This window comes from Nerophis lumbriciformis, linkage group LG39 (genome assembly GCF_033978685.3).
Source record: "Nerophis lumbriciformis linkage group LG39, RoL_Nlum_v2.1, whole genome shotgun sequence".
In the NCBI taxonomy this organism is placed as follows: Eukaryota; Metazoa; Chordata; class Actinopteri; order Syngnathiformes; family Syngnathidae; genus Nerophis; species Nerophis lumbriciformis.
In genome coordinates, this window is record NC_084586.2 from 5,254,317 (window position 1) to 5,268,164 (window position 13,848).

At 42.3% G+C, this 13,848-nt stretch overlaps 1 protein-coding gene across 2 annotated transcripts in view; it reads right to left on the reverse strand.

The window, feature by feature from the left end:
• The window catches only part of LOC133577912 (netrin receptor UNC5D-like), a 771,105-nt gene that overhangs the window by 53,841 nt on the left and 703,416 nt on the right, over nucleotides 1–13,848 (reverse strand). For both annotated transcript variants that reach the window (XM_061932037.1, XM_061932038.1), the window contains one exon: nucleotides 1,826–1,997. In XM_061932037.1, coding sequence (XP_061788021.1) covers nucleotides 1,826–1,997 — 172 coding nt within the window. The remainder of the gene's footprint in view (nucleotides 1–1,825; nucleotides 1,998–13,848) is intronic.

A 13,848-nucleotide genomic window follows, 5' to 3' on the forward strand; every position in this document is an offset into this window, starting at 1 on the left:
CGCACCGTAACACAACAGAACAAATACCCAGAATCCCTTGCAGCACTAACTCTTCCGGGACGCTACATTAACAGCTACGGCTTTTGGAGCTCAGTGCACAACTGCACACACAACAAGAAGGAGACGAAGCAGAAGAACGAAGAAAAGACATGGCGACGACGAGTAAGAAGAAATGAGTTGCGAGTTGTCGTGATTAAATGTAACATGTTTATGTGTGCATGGCATGTTTTTTTCCCCCCACTCCAGACTACACTCTTAGAAATAAAAGTGCTAAGTAGAACCATATAAGGTTCTTCGGCTCGTCCTCATAGGAGAACCCTTTTTGGCTCCAGGTAGAACCTTTTTATAAAGGTTCCACCTGGAACCCTTTTGGAGGGTTCTACCTAGAACTGTGTGTGTAAGGTTCCACCCAGAACCCCCCATGAGAGGTTCTACAAAGAACCCACGCAGGGAGTTCCACTAAGAACCCTTTCATGTTTCAAGGGTTTCATCTAGAACCCACACAGGGAGTCCCACTAAGAACCCTTTCGTATTTCAAGGGGTTTCATCTAGAACCCACACAGGGAGTTCCACTAAGAACCCTTTTGTATTTCAAGACTTTCATCTAGAACCCACGCAGGGAGTTCCACTAAGAACCCTTTCGTATTTCAAGGGTTTCATCTAGAACCCACACAGGGAGTTCCACTAAGAACCCTTTCGTTTGTCAAGGGTTTCATCTAGAACCCATGCAGGGAGTTCCACTAAGAACCCTTTCATGTTTCAAAGGTTTCATCTAGAACCCACACAGGGAGTTCCACAAAGAACTCTTTCATGTTTCAAGGGTTTCATCTAGACCTGACACAGGGGGTTCTAAAAACATCCCTTTTCAAAGGTTTTCACCGATAACCGTCTTGTCTTCTGAGGGTTCTATAAAGAACCATATTGTATTCTACAGATCAGTTTAGTTCATATTATATTGTGGTCATTTATCATGTTGACATTGAACAAACATTCAAAACATTTGAATGAGAAAAACATTTATTTAAAGATAGGCACCATTATTGGCAAATGTTATCAGGAAGTATGTCCCTGGTGACACAGGATCTTACCCATGCTTTCAACAATCCCTGAAGAACTCTTTCTTCCAAAAACGGTTCTCTGGATCAAAATAGTTCTTACTGGAACCCTTTTAAAACCAATTATTCAGAAAAGGGGTTTTAAAGGGTTCTCTGGATCAAAATGGTTCTTACTGGAACCATTAGCGTTACCAAGAACCCTTGAAAAACCCTTTCTTTGGGAAAGGGTTTTTCAGAAGCAAATGGTTCCAGTTAGAACCTCAGCCCTTGTAGAAGAACCCTTTTAGAACCCTTATTTCTAAGAGTGTAGGCCCCCTTAGGAGCCCAGTCTAGATTGTATTTTTTTTTTAAACTCATCTTCTTCCCCAGTGTTTTACATTTTTTCCCACCTTTTACAGGGCGCCTCGTGGCGACCCATCAGCGTTCCTGTTCTGTAACCCTGTACACCGTTTGTTTGTCTAATCTTGAACGGGTTTGTGCTGAAAACATAGTTTCGTTGTACTTGTTGCAATGACAATAAAGACCTATCCTAAATATGCTTGCAAGTTCCAAAATGATTGGGAAAAAAATAATAATTTCATTTCATCCAGGACAGCTCGAAGGGGAAGGGGTATGCTGCCTGCACCTCAATCCCGCCCCCCCCACCCCACCCCCAATATCGCCTCCCTACCCCCCGCCCCCCATCTCCGGAATTCGGAGGTCTCAAGGTTGGCAAGTATGGTTTCAGCACGGACGCTGGCGGCAGTCGACAACACGCCGCCGCGACTCACCTCCCATTTGTCGTCCGCCGTCTGTCGCTTCAGACGGGTGATCCAGTTCTCGGCGCCACCCTCGGCCGAGTGCGCCATGGTCACGGCGACGGGGCAGGACAGATCCAGCCCCGGCGGGCCGTAGGTCACGGCGGGACTCAAGAAGATCTCTGGTCCGTCGCCCAACGCCGATCTGCACAACGACATGAGGGCGAAAATGGAGAAAATAATTGTGGCGCGTCGTGTTTGAAATGTCAAATTGTTAGCTGGCGAGCTACTTCCTGGTTTATGGGGGATGACAGAAGAGCTTACGGATATTTTTCCACCTTAAAGCACAGGGAGTCTCACTTACAAACCCCGTTTCCAGATGAGTTGGGAAATTGTGTTAGATGTAAATATAAACGGAATACAATGATTTGCAAATCATTTTCAACCCATATTCAGTTGAATATGCTACAAAGACAACATACAGGTAAAAGCCAGTAAATTAGAATATTTTGAAAAACTTGATTTATTTCAGTAATTGCATTCAAAAGGTGTAACTTGTACATTATATGTATTCATTGCACACAGACTGATGCATTCAAATGTTTATTTCATTTAATTTTGATGATTTGAAGTGGCAACAAATGAAAATCCAAAATTCCGTGTGTCACAAAATTAGAATATTACTTAAGGCTAATACAAAAAAGGGATTTTTAGAAATGTTGGCCAACTGAAAAGTATGAAAATGAAAAATATGAGCATGTGCAATACTCAATACTTGGTTGGAGCTCCTTTTGCCTCAATTACTGCGTTAATGCGGCGTGGCATGGAGTCGATGAGTTTCTGGCACTGCTCAGGTGTTATGAGAGCCCAGGTTGCTCTGATAGTGGCCTTCAACTCTTCTGCGTTTTTGGGTCTGGCATTCTGCATCTTCCTTTTCACAATACCCCACAGATTTTCTATGGGACTAAGGTCAGGGGAGTTGGCGGGCCAATTTAGAACAGAAATACCATAGTCCGTAAACCAGGCACGGGTAGATTTTGCGCTGTGTGCAGGCGCCAAGTCCTGTTGGAACTTGAAATCTCCATCTCCATAGAGCAGGTCAGCAGCAGGAAGCATGAAGTGCTCTAAAACTTGCTGGTAGACGGCTGCGTTGACCCTGGATCTCAGGAAACAGAGTGGACCGACACCAGCAGATGACATGGCACCCCAAACCATCACCGATGGTGGAAACTTTACACTAGACTTCAGGCAACGTGGATCCTGTGCCTCTCCTGTCTTCCTCCAGACTCTGGGACCTCGATTTCCAAAGGAAATGCAAAATTTGCATGGTTGGGTGATGGTTTGGGGTGCCATGTCATCTGCTGGTGTCGGTCCACTCTGTTTCCTGAGATCCAGGGTCAACGCAGCCGTCTACCAGCAAGTTTTAGAGCACTTCATGCTTCCTGCTACTGACCTGCTCTATGGAGATGGAGATTTCAAGTTCCAACAGGACTTGGCGCCTGCACACAACGCAAAATCTACCCGTGCCTGGTTTACGGACCATGGTATTTCTGTTCTAAATTGGCCCGCCAACTCCCCTGACCTTAGCCCCATAGAAAATCTGTGGGGTATTGTGAAAAGGAAGATGCAGAATGCCAGACCCAAAAACGCAGAAGAGTTGAAGGCCACTATCAGAGCAACCTGGGCTCTCATAACACCTGAGCAGTGCCAGAAACTCATCGACTCCATGCCACGCCGCATTAACGCAGTAATTGAGGCAAAAGGAGCTCCAACCAAGTATTGAGTATTGTACATGCTCATATTTTTCATTTTCATACTTTTCAGTTGGCCAACATTTCTAAAAATCCCTTTTTTGTATTAGCCTTAAGTAATATTCTAATTTTGTGACACACGGAATTTTGGATTTTCATTTGTTGCCAAATCATCAAAATTAAATGAAATAAACATTTGAATGCATCAGTCTGTGTGCAATGAATAAATATAATGTACAAGTTACACCTTTTGAATGCAATTACTGAAATAAATCAAGTTTTTCAAAATATTCTAATTTACTGGCTTTTACCTGTATATATCGGTATCGGTTGATATAGGTATCGGTAATTAAGAGCTGGACAATATCGGAAAATCAGATATCGTCAATAAAGCCATTATCGGACATCTCTAATTTTGAGTTTTGTACTTTCATAGTTTTGCTGGCGAGCTGATATGTGCTAATACTTGGAAGCAGTGTTCTGCTTTAAATGAAGAAATGCTAGAAAACGAATCCAAACGTGCGTCCTTGATCTCATAAATAAGCATGACAATTTTCAGAAAGCAAGACACTAATATGTTAAAACTACCCCGGGCTATATCCCGAGTCTTTTTGCTTTTATGATATTTAATTAATTGCTAGCCACACTCGACGCTACTGCATTAGCTTGGCATGCCAAACCTGCGGATGTCATTTAACGAGCGCTCGAAACGTCACGAAAAACCGTCAGGATATTTTGCGCGACGTCCAGTACGACACTGATGAAAGCTCATTAGTGGGGGAATAAATGATGTTTTGCCGGCTGATCATGAATGAATCAGCGCTCCTCACAAGCAGATTAAAGCAACAAGACTGATGGACGGCGGCGCCGAGGAGGACATGTTTGTGTGCGAGCTGGCCCGGTCGATGGCGCTCGTCAAGCTGACAGATTAGCCGGGCCCAGCTGCTCTTGGCCGGGGGCCCGAGCCCGCCTGGAGGCCCCCCCCACCCCCCGACACTCCGGCGATCGATGGGAGCGCCATCAGTCATGCAGTCGGACCGCACACGCGCACCACGCCGTGTGCGTCTCCCAGGATCATTAACACACCTGAATGTCACTGGACACTTCATTAGGCACACCCTCCGCTCCTGCGTCCTTCCGACTTTGCCGCGTGTCGATTGGTGCACTTGCACACTTACCTACTCAGTGGCCTAGTGGTTAGAGTGTCCGCCCTGAGATCGGTAGGTCGTGAGTTCAAACCCCGGCCGAGTCATAACAAAGACTATAAAACTGGGACCCATTACCTCCCTGCTTGGCACTCAGCATCAAGGGTTGGAATTGGGGGTTAAATCACCAAAAATGATTCCCGGGCGCGGCCACCGCTGCTGCTCACTGCTCCCCTCACCTCCCAGAGGGTGATCAAGGGTGATGGGTTAAATGCAGAGAATAATTTTGCCACACCTCGTGTGTGTGTGTGACAATCATTGGTACTTTAACTTTAACTCAGAGAAGAGTTGGTCGGCTTGCATTTTTCCATTCCCGTGAGAACCCTGCGTGTGACCGAAGCCTCGAGGAGTGGGACTATCCACTATCTGTGAGCAGATAATACTGTATCATCGGCCTCAAGTGAGGGATGAGGGCCAAAACTAAGCCACGCCTACTCGCGCCGTCGGGCGCCCTGCGCTCTAAGTACTTGACTACCCGGTGACGAGGCGTGCAATTAGCGCTGTGGATCGAACGTGTGGGTGACATTTCTTAACAAGCGAGCGCCCCGCCTCTTTTTCGCGCCGAGACAAAAGGTTACTTGGTATCGTGTAAGAAAAAAGATCCGCCTGCAGGTGCTAATCAGCCGCCGGCTCGGAGGAAATCCACTTTGTCTCACTGTGCTCGTTTGCGACATCGCCGTGGAGGGGAAGGCGTCTCTGATTGTTGAGGAAATTGAAGGCGGGAGACTCAGGCTATTAAAGTACAAATGATTGTCACACACACACTAGGTGTGGCAAAATTATTCTCTGCGTTTGACCCATCACCCTTGTTTACCCCCTGAGAGGTGAGGGGAGCAGTGAGCAGCAGCGGTGGCCACGCCCGGGAATCATTTTTGGTGATTCAACCCCCAATTCCAACCCTTGATACTGAGTGCCAAGCAGGGAGGTAATGGGTCCCATTTGTATAGTCTTTGGTATGACTCGGCCAGGGTTTGAACTGTCTACACTAGAATCAGAATCAGAATCAGCTTTATTGTCATTACGCAAGGTAACGAGATTGAGGCCATTCCATACAGTGCGATGTGTGCATGCTAGAAAGCCGGATAACCCCTTAAACCAGGGGTCCCCAAACTTTTTGACTCCGGGGCCGCATTGGGGTAAAACAATTTAGCTGGGGGCCGCACTATATGTATCTATCTATCTATATATATATATATATATATATATATATATATATATATATATATATATATATATATATATATATATATATATATATATATATATATATATATATATATATATATATATATATATATATATATATATACAATTTCACCCTCACCTATGAACCCACGCCAGGAAACCAGCCAAAAAAGAACAGAAAACGGAACGACATCATCTGGTACAACCCCCCATACAGCAAAAACGTCTCAACGAACATTGGACACAAATTCCTCAATCTGATTGACAAACACTTTCCCAAAGACAACATCCTAAGAAAAGTATTCAACAAGAACAACATTAAATTGAGCTACAGCTGCATGAACAATATACGACAAATCATCTCAAACCACAACAAAACAATTGCAAATGAGCCGTCGGCCCTCAGACAGAGCGACTCCAAAACCAACAAAGGATGTAATTGTCGAAAGAAACCTGATTGCCCTCTCAACGGGGGGTGCTTACAAACATCAGTTGTCTACCAATCTAAGGTAATACGCAAGGACATTAACACATCCGACACATATGTAGGATTAACCGAGGGAGAATTCAAAACCAGATGGAACAATCACAAGGCTTCTTTCAGGAACAAAAACCTGCGAAATACCACAGAACTCAGCAAACACATTTGGGACCTCAAAGACAATAATGTTGAATATTCAATAACATGGCAAATTCTTGCATCCAGCACACCTTACAATAGTGGTAATAAAAGATGCAACCTATGCTTGAAAGAGAAACTGTTTATTATTTACCGTCCAGACCTGTCATCCCTCAACAAGCGCAGCGAAATTGTAACAGCATGCCGCCATAGACGGAAACACCTCCTAGGTAACACATGAGCCAATCACCACGCCCCTAGGCCAGCCTGTACCCACCCACTCTGTGCCCTATATAAACCATGGTATGCGAATGCTCCCATTAAAGTTTCCTGATGATTGAGGGTACCCCCCCTCATGAAACAGGCCTGTAGAGATGAAATAGTCTTGTGATTTTTTCCCCACACACATATATATATATATATATATATATATATATATATATATATATATATATATATATATATATATATATATATATATATATATATATATATATATTCATAAATATATTCCTCGCGCACTAATTGACTTAAAGAGCGCACTTGCTGCATGTCACGTTATCGATGGTAAAATGCATTTTTAGACAATATGATTTGCCTGAGTGGCTAGGAGACGGTAGAAAATGGACTAGTAAGAACAAATAAAAAAAATAAATAAAAAAAATACAAATTAAAAAATAAAAAATAAAATTTTTTTTAACTTGGGACTTCCCGCCTGGTTGTGTTGTGGCTAATAGAGTATACAGGTAAAAGCCAGTAAATTAGAATATTTTGAAAAACTTGATTTATTTCAGTAATTGCATTCAAAATGTGTAACTTGTACATTATATTTATTCATTGCACACAGACTGATGCATTCAAATGTTTATTTCATTTAATTTTGATGATTTGAAGTGGCAACAAATGAAAATCCAAAATTCCGTGTGTCACAAAATTAGAATATTACTTAAGGCTAATACAAAAAAGGGATTTTTAGAAATGTTGGCCAACTGAAAAGTATGAAAATGAAAAATATGAGCATGTACAATACTCAATACTTGGTTGGAGCTCCTTTTGCCTCAATTACTGCGTTAATGCGGCGTGGCATGGAGTCGATGAGTTTCTGGCACTGCTCAGGTGTTATGAGAGCCCAGGTTGCTCTGATAGTGGCCTTCAACTCTTCTGCGTTTTTGGGTCTGGCATTCTGCATCTTCCTTTTCACAATACCCCACAGATTTTCTATGGGGCTAAGGTCAGGGGAGTTGGCGGGCCAATTTAGAACAGAAATACCATGGTCCGTAAACCAGGCACGGGTAGATTTTGCGCTGTGTGCAGGCGCCAAGTCCTGTTGGAACTTGAAATCTCCATCTCCATAGAGCAGGTCAGCAACAGGAAGCATGAAGTGCTCTAAAACTTGCTGGTAGACGGCTGCATTGACCCTGGATCTCAGGAAACAGAGTGGACCGACACCAGCAGATGACATGGCACCCCAAACCATCATCCAACCATGCAAATTTTGCATTTCCTTTGGAAATCGAGGTCCCAGAGTCTGGAGGAAGACAGGAGAGGCACAGGATCCACGTTGCCTGAAGTCTAGTGTAAAGTTTCCACCATCATTGATGGTTTGGGGTGCCATGTCATCTGCTGGTGTCGGTCCACTCTGTTTCCTGAGATCCAGGGTCAACGCAGCCGTCTACCAGCAAGTTTTAGAGCACTTCATGCTTCCTGCTGCTGACCTGCTCTATGGAGATGGAGATTTCAAGTTCCAACAGGACTTGGCGCCTGCACACAGCGCAAAATCTACCCGTGCCTGGTTTACGGACCATGGTATTTCTGTTCTAAATTGGCCCGCCAACTCCCCTGACCTTAGCCCCATAGAAAATCTGTGGGGTATTGTGAAATGGAAGATGCAGAATGCCAGACCCAAAAACGCAGAAGAGTTGAACGCCACTATCAGAGCAACCTGGGCTCTCATAACACCTGAGCAGTGCCAGAAACTCATCGACTCCATGCCACGCCGCATTAACGCAGTAATTGAGGCAAAAGGAGCTCCAACCAAGTATTGAGTATTGTACATGCTCATATTTTTCATTTTCATACTTTTCAGTTGGCCAACATTTCTAAAAATCCCTTTTTTGTATTAGCCTTAAGTAATATTCTAATTTTGTGACACACGGAATTTTGGATTTTCATTTGTTGCCACTTCAAATCATCAAAATTAAATGAAATAAACATTTGAATGCATCAGTCTGTGTGCAATGAATAAATATAATGTACAAGTTACACCTTTTGAATGCAATTACTGAAATAAATCAAGTTTTTCAAAATATTCTAATTTACTGGCTTTTACCTGTAGGTATTTTATAGGTGTAATAAGCTTTAGCTTCTGTTTATTCCTTTTCAGACTATATGTATATTTAAAAAATGTCCTCTCTTTCTCTGTCAAATGTTTAAATATCTGAATAAATGAAACTTGAACTTGGTCCCCTTTATTTTGAAAAGTATCTAAAAGTATCGAAAAAGTATTGAAATACATTTTGGTACTAGTACCAAAACATTAAAAAAGTTGTAATGGCACCAAAATACAGTTCTAGCCGAAATCGTCAGGTACGAAAACCCACACACAAGTCTGGCTATAAGAATGAAAATGAGATAATTCTTAGAAGACCTAATGAACCTAATCGGACACACTTAAAATGATTACAAACACTGATGACGATCAGCCCCTTGAAACGGAATTTATTGCTAGCATCAAGGCTAACAACCGCGTCGAACTAGCTAGCTAGCTGGCGAGCTGGTAATGATCTAAAATAGAGCTTTGCCGTCACATTGTTTTAAGGATAACAAATGTTTTGTTATGAGGCAGACGATACAGGAGCCTGAAATCCAGGACTACGAGACTGACAAACAGTTTCTACCCACAGGCCATCAGGCTTGTGAATGCTAAGTTGTGAATGCTGCATTTTTAGCTAAGTACCGTGTGACTTGTTGAAGGGTGGACTAGCAAAGTAAGATTTTCATTGTACGGCAAACTGTCTGTTTAACTGTGCATATGACAATAAACAATCTTGAATCTTGAATTCAGACACAAAATGAAAACTTGATTTTTCAGTTTCCGAGTGTTACGTGCGGAGGGTCGCAGCTTGCTGCGAGGTTCGTTCACCCGGGATGCAAACGGACCACTCCGGACAGGACGTGCAGGTAGGAACATGATTTATTATTCGAAACTCAAGGAAGTACCAAAAACCGAAAACAAGCCGGAGCAACAACGTGCCGATCGCAGTGGAAGCTAAGGCTACCACTTAGCATAGACTAGAAGACAAGGAATACTCACGTAGAAGGTTGCGTGTAGCAAACAAAGAAGCCAGGCCGACTGACCGGCAAAAGCAGGCTTAAATAATGCCTCTGATTAGTGCTCGGGGAACAGGTGAACGTCCCGAATACCAATCAGAGGCAGGTGAAAATAATAAGCAACCATGGCAACCAAAACAAACTCAAGGGTACACAAAACAGGAACTGAGGGAGTCCAAAACTAACAGAAAATACCAAAACATGATCCGGGCCACGGATCATGACACCGAGTACATTTTTTTCAAGTGCAAAACTCGGCCCTAATTTAGCTCCAAATAAAAACATTTTAACACAAAATGAACGGAGAATATATTTAGGCCAGCCTGCAGTATATGTGATATGTATGAATATATGACCACCTACCCCAGAATGGAACTTCTTGCTAGCATTAAGGCTAACAACCGCGTCAAACTAGCTAGCTAGCTAGCTAGCTGATAAAGATCTAAAAATTACAGCATTGCCGTCACACTTCTTTAAGGATAACAATCGTTTTGTTATAAATTCATTGGGCAAAACAAATACAGAGGAGACGAATATAGACATGAAAGTCCTTTCACTTCAAGTTCAGCTGTCTTGGTCTGGAGAAGACTAAAAGTAGGTGAGCTACGACCCCATTACCGCGCGTTCACATTTTTGCCGCAATTTGAGAGGCAGCGAGATATAACAAGTGTGACAAGCAACCCCGTGCTCCCCTGCTGTGCACAACGTGTTCTTGGCTTTCAGACTGAGTACATTTCGAGAGCTTAGCGCATTCCCAAATCCACGACTGTCGTACCGTACTCTCCGAGGGTATGACGATCCTAATACTTCCCTTATTCTCTTAGTGTAGCCAGCATTAAAGGATTAACGTGTTAAAGCAGCGTTAAAAGCGGAAGATGAGAAAAGAAGAAAAATATAGACAGGAAGTTACGTGAAGGAAGCAGACTGATATTGTTCTAACTTGTTTGGTATCAGTAAACATTACTTTTTTATACAGCAGAACCTTCATTTACGAACTTAATTGGTTCTTGAACAAGGTTTGAAAATAGAAACAACGTAAATAGGAATAATGGGTTCCAGCCTCGATAAAAGTCCATATTTAGTGTAGGTTTGTACACTTTGAACACAATATAAAGTGCTATATAGGAGGGTTGCAATCACGTGAAAGGTTTAGAGCAGGGGTGCCCAAACTTTTTGACTCTGGGTCCACGTTGGGTAAAAACAATTTGGCCGGGGGCCGGGCTCTATATATATATATATATATATATATATATATATATATATATATATATATATATATATATATATATGTATGTGTGGGGAAAAAAAATCACAAGACTATTTCATCTCTACAGGCCTGTTTCATGAGGGGGGGTACCCTCAATCGTCAGGAGATTTTAATGGGAGCATTCGCATACCATGGTTTATATAGGGCGCAGAGTGGGTGGGTACAGGCTGGCCTAGGGGCGTGGTGATTGGCTCATGTGTTACCTAGGAGGTGTTTCCGTCTATGGCGGCATGTTGTTACAATTTCGCTGCGCTTGTTGAGGGATGACAGGTCTGGACGGTAAATAATAAACAGTTTCTCTTTCAAGCATAGGTTGCATCTTTTATTACCACTATTGTAAGGTGTGCTGGATGCAAGAATTTGCCATGTTATTGAATATTCAACATTATTGTCTTTGAGGTCCCAAATGTGTTTGCTGAGTTCTGTGGTATTTCGCAGGTTTTTGTTCCTGAAAGAAGCCTTGTGGTTGTTCCATCTGGTTTTGAATTCTCCCTCGGTTAATCCTACATATGTGTCGGATGTGTTAATGTCCTTGCGTATTACCTTAGATTGGTAGACAACTGATGTTTGTAAGCACCCCTCGTTGAGGGGGCAATCAGGTTTCTTTCGACAGTTACATGCTTTGTTGGTTTTGGAGTCGTTCTGACTGGGGGTCGACGGCTCATTTGCAATTGTTTTGTTGTGGTTTGAGATGATTTGTCGTATATTGTTCATGCAGCTGTAGCTCAATTTGATGTTGTTCTTGTTGAATACTTTTCTTAGGTTGTTGTCTTTGGGAAAGTGTTTGTCAATCAGATTGAGGAATTTGTGTCCAATGTTCGTTGAGACGTTTTTGCTGTATGGGGGGTTGTACCAGATGATGCCGTTTCGTTTTCTGTTCTTTTTTGGCTGGTTTCCTGGCGTGGGTTCATAGGTGAGGGTGAAATTGTATCCGCTTTCATCAAGGGCTTTTTGGTACGGACCCCCGAAATTGTAACAACATGCCGCCATAGACGGAAACACCTCCTAGGTAACACATGAGCCAATCACCACGCCCCTAGGCCAGCCTGTACCCACCCACTCTGCGCCCTATATAAACCATGGTATGCGAATGCTCCCATTAAAATCTCCTGACGATTGAGGGTACCCCCCCTCATGAAACAGGCCTGTAGAGATGAAATAGTCTTGTGATTTTTTTTCCCCACACATACATATATTGCGCTCTACTACGGTATCGAGCACTATTTTTTGGATAACCTTATTAAGACATATATATATATATATATATATATATATATATATGTACACTGCGGCACGAGCACAATGATGTCACGTTATCGATGGGAAAATGCATTTTTAGACAATATGATTTGCCTGAGCGACTAGGAGACACCGAGAGTAACAAACGGTAGAAAATGGATTAGAAAGGACACATTTAAAAAAAAAATAATAATAAAAAAAAGTAACAAGCGGCAGAAAATGGATTAGAAAGAACAGAGTTTAAAAAATAATAATAATAAAAAAAAAAAAATATATATATTTTTTTTTTTTTAGCTTGGGACCAGAGGTGGGTAGAGTAGCCAGAAATTGTACTCAAGTAAGAGTACTATTACTTTTGAGATTTATTACTCAAGTAAAAGTAAGGAGTAGTCACCCAAATATTTACTTGAGTAAAAGTAAAAAGTATGTTGTGAAAAAACTACTCAAATACTGAGTAACTGTTGAGTAACCTGTTCGTTTAATGATGACGGCAACACATAATGCACAAAAACATACAAATAGCAATGAGCAAATTCAGAGCCAGGAATATCTCTTAAGCAACTAAAACAATAATATATATTAAATAATAATTCATTAACATAAAAAAAATTAAGGCAAATTGAGCCACAATAACTTAACAGCACCAGAGGCTCAGTAGGCAGGGATTACAAAGGAAAATAACAAGTTAGCCTTTACGCAAACCATAAACTGATAGGTGTGGGCTGCACCTGGGAACACACTAATTGGTGTTTTTATGCATGCGTGTGTGTGTGTGTGTGTGCAACTGTGCGTGTGTGTCTATGAGGCTGCAGTACGTTAATAAAAGTCGCCACACGATGTACATTTGACAGTGATTCATAGCAGGGAAGCTAACATCAGCCTACGGTGGCAGCCAAAATATCTACTAACGTTACTTACCGCGATGTGCTTCCTCAAATTTGACGTTGAGTTCATGTAAGCTTAAGCTTGTTAATCACGTGACCGCCTGGCTCTGTTCGATTGGTGAAACGGAGTCAAACGTCACCAGTGACGGCATTTGATTGGTGAAAAGCAGGCATGCGATAGATCCTACTTTGAAGGTCTGTCTGACAAACCAAAACAAACAAAGCGTGCATTAACAGATCGATAAAAATCAGTAGCGAGTAGCGAGCTGAATGTAGATAAATGGAGCGGAGTAAAAGTAGCGTTTCTTCTCTATAAATATACTCAGGTAAAAGTAAAAGTATGTTGCATTAAAACTACTCTTAGAAGTACAATTTATCCCAAAAGTTACTCAAGTAGATGTAACGGGGTAAATGTAGCGCGTTACAACCCACCTCTGCTTGGGACTTCCCGCGGGACGGATTTTGGACGCTGGCGGGCCGCAGATTGGGGACCCCTGGTTTAGAGGCAAGTATAAAAGCGATCATGAACCAATATTTAAAATGGGATGGAGTGGATTTTTACACTCTTTAAGAAAT